At 35.2% G+C, this 20835-nt stretch overlaps 1 protein-coding gene across 1 annotated transcript in view; it reads left to right on the top strand.

Annotated features, from left to right (window-relative positions):
• Positions 1-20835, top strand: part of LOC483960 (glutamate decarboxylase 1-like) — a 32835-nt gene that overhangs the window by 10289 nt on the left and 1711 nt on the right. Inside the window, exons 6-15 of the mRNA XM_038529561.1 lie at positions 1349-1461; positions 1794-1909; positions 3488-3567; positions 6026-6080; positions 6596-6712; positions 7694-7758; positions 7861-7939; positions 12331-12480; positions 17680-17787; positions 19883-19972. Coding sequence (XP_038385489.1) covers positions 1349-1461; positions 1794-1909; positions 3488-3567; positions 6026-6080; positions 6596-6712; positions 7694-7758; positions 7861-7939; positions 12331-12480; positions 17680-17787; positions 19883-19972 — 973 coding nt within the window. The remainder of the gene's footprint in view (positions 1-1348; positions 1462-1793; positions 1910-3487; positions 3568-6025; positions 6081-6595; positions 6713-7693; positions 7759-7860; positions 7940-12330; positions 12481-17679; positions 17788-19882; positions 19973-20835) is intronic.

Raw genomic sequence — 20835 nt, 5'->3', positions numbered from 1 at the left:
TATGTTACTACGGTAATAGGCCATGGCATTCTGAAGAACAGGGTTGAGGATAGGTGAAGGGGGTCAGGACAGGGAAGAAGAGCAACATGAGACTAGACCTGGAGACCATTAGGATAAGCAGAAGCAAAGGCTTCATCTTCTGGGATGCTGTGCCCTCCTATAAACAATTGCTTCAAAGGGCAGTCCACTCGTTTCCCACCAGGTCTTTTATGGCCAAAGGACTGCACTATGGGATGTTAACTTCCCCAGGGCTGGGGACTTTTCTGGCACTCCCAGCAGATTCCATGGCTTGTCCTGCCTGGATGCAAAAAGAGACCCCTAGGCTGGAGGTCAGTGCCTGCCTTGTAGGTGGGAGGCGATTCTCTGTTGGGTTGTGGGTATGTCTGAGTGAAAGTGCTCACAGCAATGGCTGGGACTGAATAGTATCCACAGGCTTTAGAGACAGAGCAAACTGAGAGCATCTAAAGTAGCACACAACTGGTGTCTGATACTGACATCTTTATACGAGAACATGTACAGGGTTCTTTAAAAAGGTTTTTGAGGACAAATAAAAGAATTTCTTGAAAATAACTGAACCAACTCTGATTTCAGAATGTACTGTTAAATACTTCATTGCTTATTGTACCTGGTATGTATAGACAAAGGTGTTTAGCCTTCTTTTTAACCTTAGCTGCTTCATTTTGTGGAAGGGACTCTAATCTCACAGTTTGACTCAAAGGAGAGTCCCCATTGCCATGCTTTCAATTCTTGTTCATGAGTCTCATACGGATCTTGCTTTGTACCATCTACTTGCTTTGAGCTACTACTGGAAAACATAATAGTTTTAAGGTTTTTTTTTTTTGGTTGTTTGCCCAAAGTAGAATCTTTAGGTAGAAAATCTTTATCAATTGATTTTGAGAAAAAGCTTTTTCTACTTATTTCATGTTCTGCGAAACATTGTCTGTAGCTGTATATATGGCAAGTTAGAAAGAGTTCTAGAACTACAGACAATGTTCTGCAGAACATATTTATATATATACACACACACACACATAACTGGGCATTTTCTGGTCATAACAGTATTGTGTATGTACTGAGGGGCTAAGGCTTGCTTTCAGAATTCCTTTCGGTGGGAAAGAAATTCCCAGTTACTGCACAGTACATCGGAGTCCATGATACATGATACTTTCTTTATAGAACGAATATATTCTTAATCTGGAAGGGGTGATTTGGAGCATATAAGTTTTAACTCTTTCTTGTACAATCTTCTATAGAATACAAAAAATGTATAACCTTATCTAGCATATGATTTTATTTATCCTTTTCCAATTTATATGATTCACAGTGGAAATCTATGTATGTAATATAGGTTTACCTACGAAATAGCTCCTGTATTTACTGTCATGGAAACAATTCTTCTTAAGAAAATGTATGAAATCATTGGCTGGGGAGAAACAGAAGCAGATGGAATATTTGCACCTGGTAAGAAAAAGCAAGAAATAATTTCTCTAAACTAAATGCAATATATAGTAGGAGACACTCAAAGCGTGTTTCAACAAATGATATTATTTTTAGGAGATAGATGTTCATAGGCCATTGTGTTAGTTATAAACAAAATTTCTATAAATCTAAAAGTTATGATTCGTGTTGTTTGGTATTTCTCTCAACACTTTCAAGGAAAGACATTTAAAAATAAAAATAAAGTTGGTGATTTGGCACCATTTTAGTTTCAGAAAGCTCTCAAATTGTCATGATTTCAATAAATATTTCTGATTTTTGAAATTAGGTTAACAGTCACTATTTCTCTTGTGTAGGTGGAAGTATATCCAATCTCTATGGTATACTAGTTGCTCGTTATAAACAATATCCAGAGATAAAAAGACAAGGCATGACTGCACTTCCGTGTATTGTGTTATTTGTTTCTGAACAAGTAAGTATCGAGTCTAGAGTTTTCCAACTTTTAAGAACCTTCTAAGATAAACTGTAAGGTAATTGTAAGTCTGAGAACATTAGCTTTACTCTAACAATATATATATATATTCAGTAATCTCTGTGTCTAGGTCTGCATATTGATATGAGAAAGAGAAAAAACAACTTTCCAGTCAATATAGGCCCCAGAGATTAGCAATACAGATGATTCAGGATTAAAATTTAATTCCAAAATATGAGAAACTAACAAAAAATGTGATTATAAATATAAAGCCTTATATCTTTACCAAAAATATCATAGTATAAAAATTTTAAACTCTTAATTTAACGATTCTCTTTATCATTGAATGAGGAGAAGAATGTGATTAATATTTTATTTTTCCAGTGAGGATCAAAAGAATCAGTTAAAAAGAAAAGGCTTATTTTTATAGACTATGTTCTGGCCAAATGTTTCTGATATTGAGACTGTATCCACTGATGTCTCCTTTTGTTTTAATGCTCCAACCTTGTGCACAGCATCAATGCTTTTTTAAAAAAAAATTGATTTGTCCCTATAATAAGTCTGGTCACTCTTTTTCTTTTCTCCTCAGCAACAATTGTAATATTAAAACATTTGTAATGGTAGTCCCAGTTTGAAAATTCTACCTTAAATTGCCTGCCAACACCAGGTTTTCTTTGAAATGTCCCTGTGTTGGCAGTATGTTTCCATGACCAAGCTCAAATTAGCGTTATATATATGCACATTATCAAGTTGGAGACCACTGCTGCATGTTTAATGTCATTTGCTATAACATTTAACATAACTTAAGATGCTTACTTTGTTAGAAATGTCATTTTTATCTTTTGACATATAATTTTTTTGCATATAATGAGCAAATATGCTGAAATTCTATAATGTAGATAAAAAATCATGTCCTATTTAATTGGTGCATTCTTCATTGAAATGGAGCATAGTTAGGGTTTACATTTCTGCATTTTTTCTTTCATTTATCTGATTTTCTCTTGGAAACTAAAAATAACTAGGTCCAAGTTCATATCTTGACCTGGTTAATACCTCCATCTCACTGATATTATTTACACCAGGTAGCATGACACAAGGAAATAGCTATCTAGAAGGCAAGAAATCAAGGTTGGTATCAAAGTCAAAATTAAGAATTGCAGGCATCAGAAGAATCAATTCATTTCTCCAAGCCTCATGGTTTAAAAAAATACATATCTGTAATGCAAGAGTTACAGCTATCTGGAACCTGCAAGGATTTTATCACTGGGGAATCTTGTTGCTAGATTTATAAGTGACATAACTTTCTATGTACATGGAGAACTAGGGTATTCAAACTCTTACTGCATGCAAAGAGTTGTGTGACAGTGTCTTCTAAAAGAGGTGTCACAACCTTCTTCATCTGAACAAATGTCATGATGAGGGTCTAGAAATATGCCTTGAGACCCGTACATGTGTATATACATTTATACATGCACAAACCCATTCAAAACTATGTGTATGTGTGTCCAAATGCACTCGTGTAAATGATCATTGATTTCAGAGAATTTAATGCCTTGCCTATTTTCATTTTTGCCCAAGGGTCATTATTCAGTAAAAAAAGCTGCAGCGATACTTGGTATTGGAACTGACAATGTAATTGAGGTAAAATGTGATGAAAGGTATGTTTCTAACACATTCTCAAAAATTGTTATTATCATTATGCTTCATAGATTAAAATCCTATTTCCTATTCCAATTTTTAGAAGGAATACTTTCCCCGTTTCAATAAATTTTAGCTGGTGTAATTAAGAAGCGCCAAAGTTTTCCTATTCTACTCTTAAAATTTCTTTGCTAAATCGGACTGTCACGTATCTTCCCTATTTTAAATATATTGAATTACATATAATATAAATAAATATAAAAATATAATAATATCAACTGCTTTATCACTCTACAAAGTAAAAATATTTTTCTATTTTCCTTGAATATCATGCTTTAGAAATAAGTAAGATTACAAATATTACATATAGTCAGAAGATCATTTCTATGCATATCAAACTTATTCACACATCAGTTCTGTGCTGTATTCTATAATTTGCTTTCATAAGCTTTTTGGTTTTATTTATTTATTTATTTTTTTAGCTTTTTGGTTTTAGAATATGTTTTAGAAATCTTATCCCATGAATTATAAGACTTTCTTTATTCTTTTTAATTACTTCAGAGTTTTCCTTTTATAAATGTAGCAGAATTTCACAAATCTTATTTTAAAGGACACTTAAGGGTTTCCTCCTAGATGTTAGTATTTAATAGCAGTGATTAAATGCATATAATTGTATAAAAACATTTGAGAGTCTATGTTTGAATATCTCACATGAATTCCTAGAAACTAGATTATTGATTCAAAGAATGTCTGGATTTGCAGTATCATAAAGTTTTTTTATTTGCCTTTCAAACATTTTTAAGTTAATTGATGCTCTTCAATAGAATGCTAAACCTGAATATTATCAATACCTTTATAATTGAAAATTCTGATCAGCCAATTGTACATTACCGTGATTTATCTGTTCATGTTCTTTGCCTACTTTTTGTTGGTTGTTTATTATTTGTTATTGGCTTGTAAGACATCTTTATATATTTAGAAATTCTGAAATATAAAGTAAATGAATATAAAATATCTTACAAATTTTTATGTTTATTATTCAGTACTTTCTCACAAGTTGTTTGATTTTCTTTATATATTCTGCGTGCATCTCCTGAGAATCATCCCTGTCCAAGATACTTTACATCTTTTTTATTATTATGAATGGGATATTCTATTATTTATTCACAACAATTAGTTTTTAAAAATAGGAACATGACTTAATTTTGTAAGCACCCAGTTGCTAAGCATTCTTATTATTTTCAAAAGCTTTTTAATGCATAAATTTAGGTATTCTAGGTATGCAGTCATAGATACTTCCATTAGGGTCTTTTCCTCTTTTCTTTTTTCTTCCCTTTTTTCCTTTTCTTTTCTTTCTTTCTATCATACGTTTAAATAATAATTTCTTCAGAAGAATACTATAACACTGATGGTAGTGAGCATCCTTATCTTATTCCTGACATTAGTAGGAATGCTTCCAGTGAATCATCTGTAGGCATACTAGGTTGCAATCTGATACCCAGATGGAGTAAAAAAGTGTTGACTTTTTTTTTCTCAGATATTTGCTATGAAGAAATGTGAAGGCCATCTGAAATTTGCCACCCTTTTTCCTCCCTCATCAAGTGGATTCCTGATTTTTATTCCTTGATGTCAGGAAGCTTTTACTTTTTTTGAAAGTTTCTATTTAAATTCTCGTTAGTTAATATACAATATAATATTAGTTTCATGTGTACAACACAGTGATTCAACACTTCCATACATCACCTGGTTCTTATTACAACTAGGGCCGTCCCCATCACCTGTTTCACTCATCCCTCCACCTATCTCCTCTCTGGTGACCATGTTTGTCTCTAAAGTTGGAAGTCTGTTTCATGGTTTGCCTCCTCCCCATTTGTTCATATGTTTTGTCTCCTAAATTCCACATATGAGTGAAATCATACGATATTTGTCTTTCTCTGACTGACTTATTTTGCTTAGCATAATACCCTCTAGCTCTATCCATGTCCTTGCAAATGGCAAGATTTCAGTGTTTTGTTTTGCTTTTTTTTTTATGGCTGAGTAATAATTCATAGTGTATATATACTACATCTTTCTTTTTTTTTGTCCTTTCCTAGATCTTGGGCTAGGTTTAAGGTTAGATCTAGGGTTAGGTGAGGGTATCTGCCAGAGAAGAGATTTTTACTTTAAAATGAAGTTTAATAACTTGAGAGATTATCCCTCTGCATCTTTCTTAGAAAAGTAATACAAATTTTAAGATGACTGAATAGCACACTAAGGATTCTTTAATTCAACGTGATATTTACCATTGGTTTGGGGGACCTGAACATTTACCTAATATCTGTTTACTGAACATTACCTAATAACTAAATATTTAACTAAGAAATACATTAGGGAGAAACTAAAAACTATTTTTTTTTTAGTTTTACATATCATCTATTCCTCTCATTGGTAGAATTGGTATGTATATTTTTAAAGTAATTAATTTGTTGTATTTTTAAGGGGAAGGATGATTCCAGCTGAGTTAGAGAAAAATATATTAGAAGCTAAAAGAAAGGTATGTTCTGTAACTCCATACTTAAAATGCAGATTCATTTTTATTTTCTTTACTTATTTTCACTAGTGGGAAACAACTGTTAAGGTAATTTCTAAGAGAAATAAAGTAATCCCTAAATGTGGGAAATTCCTCATAAAATTAAAGTGAAAGAATTAAGTTAATGCTGCAGTATTTCTTTAATAATTTTCTGTCAAATAACAAATGAACACTTATCAGCACATGGATTAAACAAAGGAATTTGGTCATTTCCATTTTTGTGGTATTATTTTGCAAAAATAAATCTGGAGAGAACTATAATAAATGAAACTCAGAGACAGTGATACGAGTTCATCTTATGGTTACACTACTCTCCCCAGTCCTGGAGGTACCTCAGAATATATGAAGTTCTTAGGTATTTAAGGTTCTTATCCAAGTCATGCAGGTTCCTGATGCCCAGAAGTAATGGTGAAGTGACAATAGTCTTCCCATGGGACCTCCTGAGGTTCTACTGACGATTCAGCTTGTGTCATCATCAGGGCCAGACTCCTTTTTGCATTGTAGCCACAGCTGGCAGCACAGTATTTGGGGCCTTTGACCCTCTCCACGCCATTGCGGATATTTGTGAGACACACAGACTCTGGATGCATGTGGATGTAAGTCACATCCTTTAGTCTAACTCCTAATTTCCCCTTTAAAAAAATGTATCCCATGAACAATCCATAAAATTACTTAATTGGTATTGTAGGCCAGATGAAAGTTTCTCTGGAAACTAATTTTTATAATGAATAGAATTGACTCAATATATTAGCCTGGAAAGAGCTATAAATGTATCAAGGGGTTTAAAATAGTCTAAACCTCTATTCAACTAAGAATTTAGAAAATCGATTTGAAGAAATAGTTATACTCTATTTTAATTAATTAATTGATTTTTATTTATTTGGGAAATGGAATGCATGCACGTGGGGTGGGGGTGGAGAGGGGAGGTCAGGCAGGGGAGGGGCAAGATGGAGAGAGAGAGAATCTCAAGCCCACTCCACACTGAGAGTGGACCCCAACTCAGGGCTCAATCCCATGACCTTGAAATCATGACCTGAGCCAAAATCAAGAGTCGGTGCTTCATGAACTAAGCCACCCAGGTGCCCCTTCAAACTGATTTTAAATCAAAAGATTTAGCCCACCACTCTAATGAAAATTTTAAAATTAATACCTATTAAGGAAATCATAATTTTTGATACTATTAATTTACTACAGTGACCTTGGGCAAAACTTTCTTCAGCTTTGGTAAAAGTTGGATAAATTTAAAGTTATACAATATGGTAGATATGTTAATTTCTCTGTGGTATTGCCAAATCTGATGCCAACTTTTTCATCTGTCCCTGGAAATTATACAGAAGGTGTTTGAATTAATTAGAAACCTAAAACTTTACTGTGTCATGAATAGGCAATAAGAATTCATAGGAAGAAATTTTAAAATGCATTGTTCTTATAAGTAGTATAATGATAGCCAAGTTTATAATTATCTAGCACAGCAATTAAAGCTTCATCAATGTTTGAAATAAATTTAACATGGGAAAAAGTCGCCTCTGCTACTTAAAAAGAAAGAATAGAAGAACACGTATCTTTTGTACCTGTAGGCAGCCTGGGGAGGTGGATTGTTGCTGTCCAGAAACTACTCCTCTAAACTCAGTGGCATTGAAAGGTAAGATCTGCACCATTGCTGGTGAAAGCAAAATAACCTGTTTGGGTTTCTATTCTCTTTTATTAGACTGTGAGCACTAATTGGAGCTGTTTTATCATCTAGAGCCAACTCTGTGACCTGGAATCCACATAAACTCATGGGTGTCCCCCTTCAGTGCTCTGCTATCCTGATCCGTGAAAAAGTAAATGATTTCTATTTTTAAGTAGTGCCATGATGGATGTCTTGGTAATGACTAGTTTCATTGTGAATATTTAAAACCAATATAATTATGGCCTCATTGAATTAGCATAGTGCAGCACAGTTTGCCCTATTACACAGAACCTTCTCTCTTGATCTTTAAGTAGCAGCCACTGGGTCATTGAGGTGCCACAAAACCAAATGACTGTAAGCACAAGTGGTAACTCAATGTATGGATAAGACCTGGGATGACACAATGGGCAGTGATGAGATCAATAGAAAACCTGACCGTTCATGCCCCACTCATTAAAAACACCACGAAAAAACAAAATGTCTCTTAGGGATCAAATTTGGTCCACTGACCCATTTGTTATCTCAGAGCGTAGGGCCAAAAATATTGCTCATTTTAAATGTAGATAAGTCTGAGTAACTGCAATATATTTTAAGCATAGAAAGCACAAATTTATGGATTGTATGAAATTATTTTCTTCTTATATGTTTTTGTATTTTATCTCCAACAATAGTAAATGCAACGTTACATAAGGAGATAAGGCCATGGTCTTCTCCAAGGAGAAATATAATGATGAACTTTAGCTTAAGAATTCTTATCTCCATGTTTGTCAGAAATGCAAATGAATTTTATGTAGTATCATTTATAGCTTTGTTTTCCTTCTCTCTTACAAGCAATCCAAAGAGTTTGGATATAAAAATAAAGTGTCTGTGCTCTTACTACAAACTGCTTTAACTGGCACTCTACTTACTCTTTTTTTTTTTTTAATTTACTTTTATTTAAATTCCAGCTAGCTAACATTCAGTGTAATATTAGTTTCAGGTGGATGATGTAGTGATTCAACACTTCCATACCACAACTGGTGCTCATCACAAGTGCATTCCATAATCCCCATCACCTAATTCACTAATCCCCCTACCTTCCACCCTCTGGTAACCATCAGTTTGTTCTCTAGAGTTGAGGGTGTTCTTGATTTCCCTCCCTCTCTCAGGCATAAAAAAAGAATGAAATCTGCCATTTGCAACAACATGGATGAAGCTAGAGGGTATCATGCTAAGCAAAATAAGTCAGAAAAAGATAAATACCATATGATCTCACTCATATGTGGAATTTAGGAAACTCATTTACTCTTGAGTACTCACTCAGTGACCACTTTATCTCTTTTTAGAGGGCCTTTATTCTCCCTAGCCTAGGCAATTCTCAGCAACACAAGCTGGAACACTTCTTAGCTCTGCTTCAGATTCTATTCTTTGGTCACATGGCAGCCATATTCCTTCAATATCCAATAAAATATTCAATAAAATGGCAGCCACCTTGTGTTTGAAGCCTGCAGGCTAACAGGTCCCCCCTTCCTGTCCACTCCTGCATGTCCAATACCCGGAAACTATAATTTGGCTAACATTTGTTTTCTTTAAGAAGCTTCTGAGTTTGCTCTCTCTTCCTATTGCTAACAGGTCTGTCTTCAACATTCAGATTTCTGATACCTTTATGTTTAGGACTCAAATACAATTTTTTTTTTTTTTGCAGTCTTCCTTGATTTCTTCACCCATAGTGAATATGTTGAAATAGCACATTTTATTCTATTATCATATATCATGTGTTCCTCCAAGAAGTTTCTGTTTTCTTGTTTTATACTTTTTTTTTTGTATAAAAAAGACATATAGATGGTCAATGGTGGTAGAACAGAACCCTCAAACTACTAAGCTTTCACTAATTTGAAGGTCATCTCTGGAAAATAAGCCTGTTTGGGTGTGGCCTTAAATTAAGAGGAACATTTGGTTCTATCTATTAAACCACTTGAGTGTCTAAGGTTGCCCATTAGACCATTTTGACTCATGCCTTAATGAGCAGTATAAACCAAGTATGTTAAGTATTGAATGAATATATTTTATGATGCTAAAAAAACACATTAGGCACTATATATATAGGTGTGTGTGTGTGTGTGTGTGTGTGTATTGCTGCAATTGTACACAAAATACAATTAAAACTAATTTTAGGGATCCCTGGGTGAGGCAGCGGTTTAGTGCCTGCCTTTGGCCCAGGGCGCGATCCTGGAGACCTGGGATCGAATTCCACGTCAGGCTCCCGGTGCATGAAGCCTGCTTCTCCCTCTGCCTATGTCTCTGCCTCTCTCTCTTTCTCTGTGTGACTATCATAAATAAACAAAAATAAAAATAAATAAAATTAATTTTAAATGTCTTTCATTTGATCTTTTAAAGGAAAGGAAATACCATGTGTTTTTGAGGTGAAGTGCTAATCATGTTAATCTCTTTCATCCAGAAGGATTTTTTCATAATGCAAAATTGAAACCCATTCAGTGGCTTCTTGTTGCTTTTAGGATGGGGATTAAAATCCCTGACATCGCCTATAATGCCTGGGAGGTACAGCCCATACCCTCCTCTGCTCTCCTATTCACCATTTGCTTCCTTTTGCTTTCTTCCCTTGACATCCCTTGACCTGCTCTTATTTCCCAGAAGAAGCAGTGCAGCTCATCCCCTATGACTTTGGCAGGAGTTTCTCCTTCTGCCTATGAGGGTCTGGCTCCACTTTGTCCCCCACACCCTCCCCCAACATCTTTCTAGTTTAGATCCTACTGAACTTGAAAATGACTTTTACCCAGAAGCCTTCCTAGACCTTCAGACTAAGTGAAATCTTTGATCTTAGAGCACAATATTCCAACACTGTGAAACTCCTCCACAGAGTTTATCTTGGGTACAATTTCACACTCATATGCCGTATTTTGTTTAGTGTCTAACCCACCTAACCTCCTGTAACCCAGATTGTAAAGTCAGTAGGGCAGAGCATTTCCACCCTTGCTTGCCACAAATCCACTGCCTGGGCACGATGTGTGACAGATTGTGGGTAAATGTGACTAGCTTAATCATCACATCAGAAGAGTAGATATAACCTATACTAATTATAACTCTGTCTAACATAACAGAAGGGGAATTTAGGGGGTGGCTGGGTGGCTCAGTAGTTGATCCCAGGGTCCTGGGATCGAGTCCTGCATTGGGCTCCCTGCATGGAGCCTGCTTCTCCCTGTGCCTGTGTCTCTGCCTCTCTCTCACTGTGTGTCTCTCATGAATAAATAAATAAAATCTTAAAAAAAAAATAAAGAAGGGGAGTTTGGAGTAAACTAAAGAGAAAATATTTACACGTAGAAATAGGATTCCTAAGATATAGATACATAAAGTACTCATTTCAATGTATCATTTCTATTCCTTTCTCCCTAAATACTTCAATTCTTACCACCACATTGCACTTTTAAGCCTAGATCTACAAGCCTTTCTTAAAAAAAAAAAAAAAAAAAAGAGTGTGATTTTTTTTTTTCCTTGAAATGGGGTTTCCACAAACTCCAGGCCAAACTGCCCCTCTGTCGGATCCCAGATTCGTCACTGGTTGGTTGTGTGCCCTTGAAAATTGCTCAGTATGTTAAAGTATCCATTTCCTCAATTTACAAACATGATACAACAATAGTACCTATGCTATGAGTTTTCTGTGAGGCTCAAATGATATACTACTTGTGAAGGGGCCAGTTGATAAAAAATACATAGTAAACATATTGTTATTTGCTTCTTGTGCAACAGTTATGCTTGGTGTGTATTTAAACGGTACCCCGTCAGTGCACGCACATTTGGCCTTGCTTGTGTTCTCTTGGCACACATCCTTTGAGAAAATCTTCTCTTTAACTTGGTGAAAAACACTTCTTTTCTCTAGTGATTACTTCTTAACCATCCAAAGCAAATGCTTCTCCATTATTCAACACTTAAGAGGAACGTTTTCAACATCTTTTATGTGAGAAACACAAAATTAAATGAACGGGTTACTTTATTCTCTACCTACTGTGACTCCCAGAGTACTTTGCTGACTGGCACCCAAAAGGCTGATTCATGGGATAGTTTAGTTTAAGCGAACGAGGCCCTCAGTTCTCATTAACTTCAATACATAGTAGCAAATGATTTCAAAAGAGCAGCAAAACTTCAAGGACTTTGAGAAAAGTTAAGGAAAAATAGAGAAATTGTGTTAATCCAATTACACCATCTGTTGTCCCAGATAAACCCAAAGGACAACTGGATATACAAAAATCCTAGAAAGGTAACATGTGTTTATATAAAATAAACAAAATTCTCTTTAAAAGTGCATGGACTGAGAAATGTATAGAATTGTTGAATCACTATATTGTACGCTTGAAACCAATATAACACTGTATGTTAGCTATATCGGAATTAAAATACAAAACTTCATAAAATTAAAAAAAAATAAATAAATGAAGGTAACAAAAAAGTGCATATAAAATAGAAATGCTAAGTTAATTGAAATAAATAATGGTGGTTTCTTATTGAAATGTATATAACCTACATGTAGATATATTCTTGCTTCTTTAGGGTCTTCTGGAAGCATGCAACCAGATGAGAGCTGGGTATCTTTTCCAGCCGGATAAACTCTACAATGTGGACTTTGATACAGGGGATAAAACTATTCAGTGTGGCCGCCATGTTGATGTCTTTAAGCTATGGTTAATGTGGAAAGCAAAGGTAGGAATGTATCATTCCTTTTATTAGGCCCTCTTTGTCTGGATCAAGAATATATAGATTGTTCCATTTTCTTTAGAGTTCTATCTGGGTGTCTTTTCCAAAGTTTTTGTCTCACTATTTTCCTAAATATCTCTCAAGAAAACTATATTTCTAACTACAGATAACAACGGTATTGTTGTTATCTAACTGCTATATTTCTAACTACAGATGACAACCTTGGCTTCTCAGGTCTAAATTCCAACTGGGGTGGAAAAAAAAAAATCTGGCATGTTCCACTGTTACTATATACTCTACCAAACTGTAAGACTAAAAATCTGTTAAGAAAATAAGCTAGTCTGCAACTTTTTAAAAAACTGGTTTTTTTTCCTCTACTAATTAGAATTGTTAATAGTCAAGTAGACTTGAAGTTGATAGAGATTCTCAGATGTGAACCCTTATTTGTTACATGGATGTGCAATCTACCTTTGCGTCTAAGGTCAGCAGATGGTCTCTCCAAAGATTATGACAACATAAAACATGTTCTGTACCCTTTGCCTGCCCCTTATTTATAAGTTTCTATTACTTCATTTCCAGTCCTCTATAAAAAGATGGACATTGGGTTCTGTGCCGATGAAAGCTATGACATGAACTAACACCATCTATAATGTATTACTGACCCTGCTATTTAATTTGAAGTCTTTTGTTGTTGTTAGAAATCTATTACCACAAAACCAGAGACACCACTTGTCATCAAAGTCACCTAGCAACATCCTGTTATAAAGTCAACACTCTGATAAAAGAACATTGGTGACTCAGGAAGATAATCAGCCATTATTTAGTTCATTGTGAAGTTTCATTGATAATTTTCTTCATTCAAAGATAGGCATTCTCTAAGTTCTTTTCCGGGAGGTTTTTAAATATCCAGTTTGGAAATTTTGTTAAGCTTGCTTTAAAACTATTCAAAGTTCCAATTTTTGCAAACACGAAGCTCAAAATTTTGTGCAGATCTCTCAGACACCTATAATCCAAATATCTCTCAGTGTGATTCTGTATTGATTTTATTTATGTAAATATTCTCAGGGACCTCCTGAACTCTGTAAGAGGTTGTTAGTTCTACCAAAGTTGAGCTGCCAGTCACAGCATATACCTACCTCGATTTACCTTACATGAGTATTTACACCTAGATACTTGTTGACAGGGGGCATCCTTGAACTCACAAACGCTCAATATGTATCAAAACATTTTTAAAAATTATATATATGTATATATATATAAAAGATTATGTAAAGGATCACATAGTTCATCTATTCCTTTATATAATAAAGGGGTGACATTTAAACTTTTTAACACAAAGAAATACATTTTATGCTGTGGCCCAGTAATACATACACACACGTAATTAAAACAAAAGTTTTAGGAAAAGATCTTATAATGTGAAATTCTCTAATATTTTCTTTTCTGCTCTTTTCTTTGAAAGAAAAGCTGATCTGACCCACTTCACTGGCTCTATTACTCGCTAATGACCTATCAACTGCAGGTCAAAAGATACAGATAAGCACATTTGGCCTGGATTAAGCCAGACCATCGGAGAAACACTTTGTTTGGCCTTCTATAAAGCAGATGTGACCAATGAATATTTCGTATCTATATTTATTTACTTTGTCCTTCCTGTAAACATGAGGTTTCCAAATCAGAGGAAGATCAACTATTTACTTAGAGAACATCTCTGGTGTCAGTTTCTCCTTCCCCTACTCCCCATTCGGGCAACTTAGCAAGGCCACATCACAGCACCCTCCATGTGCAAAGGAGATTTCTATCACAGGACAGGGACCCTGCAATTAGGAAACAGGAATCTTATACCAGCTGGCACACCCACCCTGAGAGAGAGGGAGGGAAGGAGAGAGAGCTTACGTTGACTCCTGAATGCTAAGGAATCCTCTTTGGGTGGAGAAAAGGAAGTCTCTATCCCATTCTACCCCAGAATGAAAATCACTTGACTCCTGGGGAGATAAGGAATATTTTATTACCCTTTCAATGGGCGCAGATGATTACATAAAAACTTAGTATACACTGGCATGGAAATGCTTTTCCCATAAAAAAAAACATGTCTTACACTGGAAATCAAATTCAGGAAATATCCATGGCAGGTTCGACAGGGAGGTTTTGACTTCCAAGATTGAAAAATTCTATTTAGTCCTCCTTTGCTCTAATTACACAATGAAAACTTCATTGATGATAGAAAGAGGAGCCATTGTTAATGAAATTCATATTACTTATAAATATAATCAATTACATAAAATACTGTGTATTTTATAAAGAAGAAGAAGAAAAATCATATAATAGTATAAGATGCTACGAGCATTGACTATATATGCAAAAGCAAATATAATACAGAACCTTCCTTTTATGTAGATTGTCTACATGGGTTGGACTGGTTGTGGATTCATAATATGAATCTGTTTTGGCCATGAGAATGCTATAGGGAGTTTAATTGTCCAAAAACCCCATCTGCTTTTCTTAACTTCATAATTGCATTTGTCCCGGGGCTGTTTCCCAAAGTTTTCTCCCAGCCAATGACTGAGCCTGTCAGGGATTCTAAAGCATCCCCACTCTTGAGAGGCATAAGGCTCTTCTGACAGCTGACTTGGTGTGAGGTCTCCTCAGTGACCTTTCTGAATTTTCCTTGGACTTCTTGGTAGTCTAGGAAGTTTCCACCCCACTTAGCCTCCCTTTCTCTTTCACTTAGGCTCAGAGTCATTTACAGTCTGATACTTCTCCCACTCTAACCAGCTCCTCCTTCCACCCAGGTACTTCCACTAATAAAATCCTGGCACCTTTAATCACATTGTGATGTTTGCTTTTTTGAAAAGCATGAACAGAGTCCACTAAAGCTTAAACTAGAAGTGCCATTGTCTTTAATATTCAATCTTTGTAGATTCTTTTCACAGAACTTAAAGATTCATTTGCAATATAGACACATACCTTGATATTTTTAAATGCCAATTCAATATGCATGAATGCCATTAAAAGTTCTATATGGAAAATTCCTGGGAAGTAGTAAGCTCTATGGCAATCACTTCAATGATCCTTGGCCTCATTTCTCTGGAATCAAAAATAGGATCATTCATCAATAATTTCTATTAACTTTTCCACAAGCCTTTCTCCTTCCTCTTTTAACTGTTTATAGCTTCTTCCAAACCAGACTGCCTTCAAAGAGAAACTTCTGGCATATCAGATGATAACGTGGTTATCACAAGAAATTAGTCCATCATTCCAATTCTTAAGCATTTCAAATACTAACAATGCCTTTTCCAAATGAATGTTTGTTCAAAATTGTGAGAGTTGTTGGTTCTAGCCATGTATTCATATAATCGTTTTTTCAAATATATGTGTATATATAAAATATACATATTATAAACATAACACATACTATATATGTTAATTTCCTGTAGAGAAAGACATTGAAGGCATTGAAAAGGATAAGGAGTGAAGGAAACAAATTCTGTTGGAAACAAGTTCTGATTTGAGATAAAGTCCCCTTTAGGGCTCTTAGCACCCTTTTTACTCAGTTGTGTTCACCCGTATTGTATTGAGAATCCCAGAGCTCCCACATATCATAGGGGCCGTGAAATTCTGTGCTCATTGAACATTGCAAATGCTGTGCGTAAATAGGGTGGCAAGACATGCAAGTTGCATATACCTCCTTAGCTCACATGTCTCATTAGGGACACTTTACTTACTTGACTCACAAACACAAGTCCAAAGCAAAATTTTAAAGAATTTCAGGATAGCAATGGCAGAGAATAAATTAAGCAGAAAACTCTTCTGAGTATAGGGCCCATGTGATTGTGCAGGTTGTATGCTCATGAAGCCAACTCTAATTACAAAGGCTTATGTACTGAGAATCCACTAAAGTACGATTGTGAAGCCTAGAATAACTGTGAATGCATACCCTCAGCTTGGGCTCTGGGTGCATGGACATAAGCAAAGAGATCAGTGGGGAAGCAATTTTAATAATGTGGGAGAGAGTGATTAGGCCAGCAGAGTGGCAGTGGATATAGGCTAAGGTATATTAGAGTCTAATTACATTTTGAAGATAACCATAATGAAATTTACCAAAGTATTAGATGTGGACTATGAAAAAAAGAAGATCAAGAATATGAGAGCTTTAAAGTTTCGGGATTTAGCAACTAGAGGATCAAATCGATACATTATTGAGATTGGAAAGACTGTGGCAGAAATAAGTTTGTGTAGAGAGATCAGGAGTTGAGTCTTGAACATGTCATTTTGAGATGTTCATTAGTCATCTCAGTGGAGATTTGAGTGAGCAGTTGAGTATATAAGTCTGAGATTCAAAGAGAAGTTCTCAGATGAAAATATAAGTGGGAGGGTCACCCCGTGTAGTGCTTAATAACACGAGACAAGCAGAAATCACCATGGGAAAGAAGGTGGGTGGAAACAAAGACTGGGCAATGCTTCTGTGCCTCGGTTGCCCACCTTATAGGGTTCTTCTAAGAGAAATTAAACCAAGTGTATACAGTACGGAACTACATGCCTGTGGTGGAGCAGAATTTCAATGGTTGTTAATGTTTAAATACATTCTGGGAATCCCTGGATGGCTCAGTGGTTGAGCGCCTGCCTTTGGCCCAGGGCATGGTCCTAGGGTCTCCAGATCGAGTCCCACATCAGGCTCCCTGCATGGAGCCTGCTTCTCCCTCTGCCTGTGTCTCTGCTTCTCTCTCTCTCTCTCTCTCTCTCTCTGTGTGTCTCTCATGAATAAATAAATAAAATCTTAAAAATAAATTAATTAATTAGTAAAAAATTACATTCTGCCTGCGAGCATGCCAAGGGCTTTATTTATACTATTTCTCTCATTCCTTGTAACATTATATGTAACTTTTAAAAATTTGCTCTACGTACTAGACAGATGAGAATCACATGTCAATATATTTAGCAAATGTGTGTAAATCTAGGCACTCAAGTGCAGGAGGCCAAGAAATCGGCCTTACATTCACAGACAGTAGGGATCAAAGTGGGATGAGGATCTAGAAATAATAAAGTGATAATGGATAACACCTACTAGTGGTAAGATAATAATCACATTATTTATTTATATAAGTACATTTAAATAATTTTAATCAATTTCAGGAACTTGTTCGATATAATTTAAAGGAACTTACTTTTGAATGGAAATTTTGATTTTTTTTTTTTTGATTACAGGGAACCTGTGGCTTTGAGGCACAGATCGACAGATATATGGAACTTGCAAAATACTTCTATAAGGTTCTGAAGAAAAAAGATAACTTTAAGCTCGTGTTTGATGCAGAGGTAAAGATGTCTTTCTTTCTTTTTTTTTTTTATAATTTAATGAATTTATACTTTGCTGAGTATTCTTACCTGAGATAATTTTAAAAGTATGCTTAGGGGGCAGCCCCGGTGGCGCAACGGTTTAGCACCGCCTGCAGCCTGGGGTGTGATCCTGGAGACCCAGGATCAAGTCCCACATCGGACTCCTTGCATGGAGCCTGCTTCTCCCTCTGCCTGTCTCTCTCTCTCTCTCTCTCTCTCTCTCTGTCTGTCTGTCTCTCATGAATAAATAAATAAATAAAATCTAAAAAAAAAAAAAACAAAACCTTTCCTTTAAAAAAAAAAAGTATGCTTAGCAATTCTCATAAATAGTTTATCTTATCTAAATGCAAATCATCCAGGTTTTAAAATCTGTTTTAAGTTCTGTGTCTTACAAGCCAAGGGTCCAAAAGACTTTTAATTGATAATGATTTTCAATATTTTCCTTTTTAGGACAGTTAGAACTATTTGGTTAAATTGCTTTTCTGATTTCTCTGGCACAGAATAAGAGTAATTTAATTGTTCCTAGCTTTTTTTCTTGTATGTTATAATATGTAGCTGGGTTTCTGGACAGCAGATCATAAGAGAAGGTAGACTTAAAATTACCATAATCTTTGGTAGATTGTTATTAACCCACTAAGTAGGTATTAGTGAAAAAATTGAGATTTTTGCCAGCATTATGTCAATTTTCCTCTCCAAGTCCCAGTCAACCATCCAATGGCATGAAGCCATGCTAATAAGAACAATTGTTAGGAAAAAAATGTGCTTCGTCTGTCTTCGAAATTGTCTTCCTCTGACGACATTATTGTCTTAATTTTGGTGAGTCTCGCAGTTTTAAATGGAAAATTGTAGTAAATTTAAATTTTAATTTAATTTTTAATTTTTTTTTTAAGAGAGAGAGAGAGAGAGGAAGGGGAAGGATAGAGGGAGAGAGAGAGATAATCTTAAGCAGACTCCATGCCCAGTGTGGAGCTCCAGATGAGGCTAGATCTTATGACTGTGAGATCAACACCTGAGCTGAAATAGAGAGTCAGACACTTAACTGAGCTACTCAGGTGCCCCAAAGTCTGTTTTTAAAACTATACATCTTCTACTAGTTTATTTTCCTCCCTGAAATCAAATTTATGTAAAATTTTCTTGTATTTTTTATCTATGTGGAGAACAGCCAGTCACTGAAACCAGAAAACTTGAATTCATCTTGAAAGACCAGCAGAGGTTAATTATATCTGTTGAAATTTTGGAGATGTAAACCCTCTTATCTGTACCCACAGCCACTGCTTTAGCGAAGTCATCTCTGTTCTCTCCTGACTTACTATGATAGCCTAATACTAATATCTAATATTCTTCTCTATTCATTTGTTCTCTCCTCTAAGCCATTGTCCATATTGCAACCCAAATGATCTTTCTCAAATATGAAACTGGAACTAGCATTATTGTTTAAAATATTTTGAGGAATGGTCATGGAATGGATAGCTGAAGATCTCTGAAGGAAATTGAGAGAACAGAGCACGGCAAGGATGACTTACATAGATATGAACATCATTAAGAATTGTGGTAGGAGAAGTTAAGAAAGACAGCAAAAGCCGTGCCAGACTGGAAACTCTGTAAGGACAATGATGATTTCTGTTGTGTCTGTTTCTAGAGTCTGACACGTATTATACCCTTAAAAGCTATTTTTAAATATGTTAAAAGTGGGGGCGTCTAGGTGGTTCAGTTGGCTAAGCATCTGACTTCCACTCAAGTCTTGATCTCAGAGTCCTAGAATTGATCTCTACAGGGGGCTCCCTGTACAGTCGGGAGTCTGCTTCTCCCTCTCCCTCTGCTCCTCCCCCTGCTTGTGTGAGCTCATTCTCTCTCAAATATATATATATATACATAGAGAGAGAAAGATTAAAATATATAGAATATATTTTAATATATTTAATATTAAATATATTTATATTTATAAGTATATTATAAATATATATTATACATAAATGTAATATGTTAAATATAAAATCATTAAAATACCTCTGAAATGCTTAAGAAATTAGGTAGAGTTTTAAAGATATTTGTAAAATTTTTATGCTCAATTTAGCCTGAGTTCACCAATGTCTGCTTCTGGTATTTCCCACCAAGACTTAAACATATCCCAAAAGGTTGTGAAAGAGATCAAGAACTCCAAAAGGTAAGTGTGTGTGTGTGCGTGTATGTGTGTGTGTGTGTGTGTGCGCGCACGCTGTTTTTAACATCGCCTTTTAAATAATGTATCTGTCTGGTTAGTTTGATTTGTTAGGACATGGTACTCACGTGGTCCCAAGCCATTGATTCAATACTTTAATATAGAGATGAACTCAATCTCAACATGTCAGTCATTTTTCAAATTAATCCAGTCATAATATATGTAATTGAAAAATATTTATTGAGTGCTTAATATACATTATGCTGAGTTTCCTACTCTTTGCTTAATCCATTCATCAGTTAATACATATTAGGTATTCCAGTAGAAGTTCGAGGTATAAAATGAATTAGAATCCAAGTCGTAAGTTGGCTAAGAATGCTGAGTAGGAGAGAAGACAAAAATATAAATACTCACAATTGCTAACAACAATACAAGAGGTAGTTGTAGAACTGTTACAAAATTTGAAATACTTACCAAAAGATCACCTGAGCATGGATATGGGCTTTTATTAGAGAACAAAGAACAATATACTGGAAAAAATTCCAAATGAATTTCATAACAAGGGGGATAGCTCATATTTCATTGTTAAAGAAGATCACTACCGTCATATGCAATTTATCACATATATTTATCATAAGTTTTTAACCAGTATTAAGCAAGCATCACATATACACATTTTACTTTGAGTTATGCCAACATCACAACCACTTATGTTGGTGCCCTTATGAGGTACCCTGGCATACACTGAGTACTAACCATCTGATATCGATGTTTAAGAGCTTTAACTTTTTGTATCACCAAAATTTCACTGGGCTTGTAAGTCCTAAGTGAAAAATAAAGATTTTTTTGTTTTGTCTTTTGCTTCTCAC

Source organism: Canis lupus, chromosome 1 (assembly GCF_011100685.1).
Source record: "Canis lupus familiaris isolate Mischka breed German Shepherd chromosome 1, alternate assembly UU_Cfam_GSD_1.0, whole genome shotgun sequence".
Taxonomy (NCBI): Eukaryota; Metazoa; Chordata; class Mammalia; order Carnivora; family Canidae; genus Canis; species Canis lupus.
This window is presented reverse-complemented; position numbering and strand designations above follow the sequence as displayed.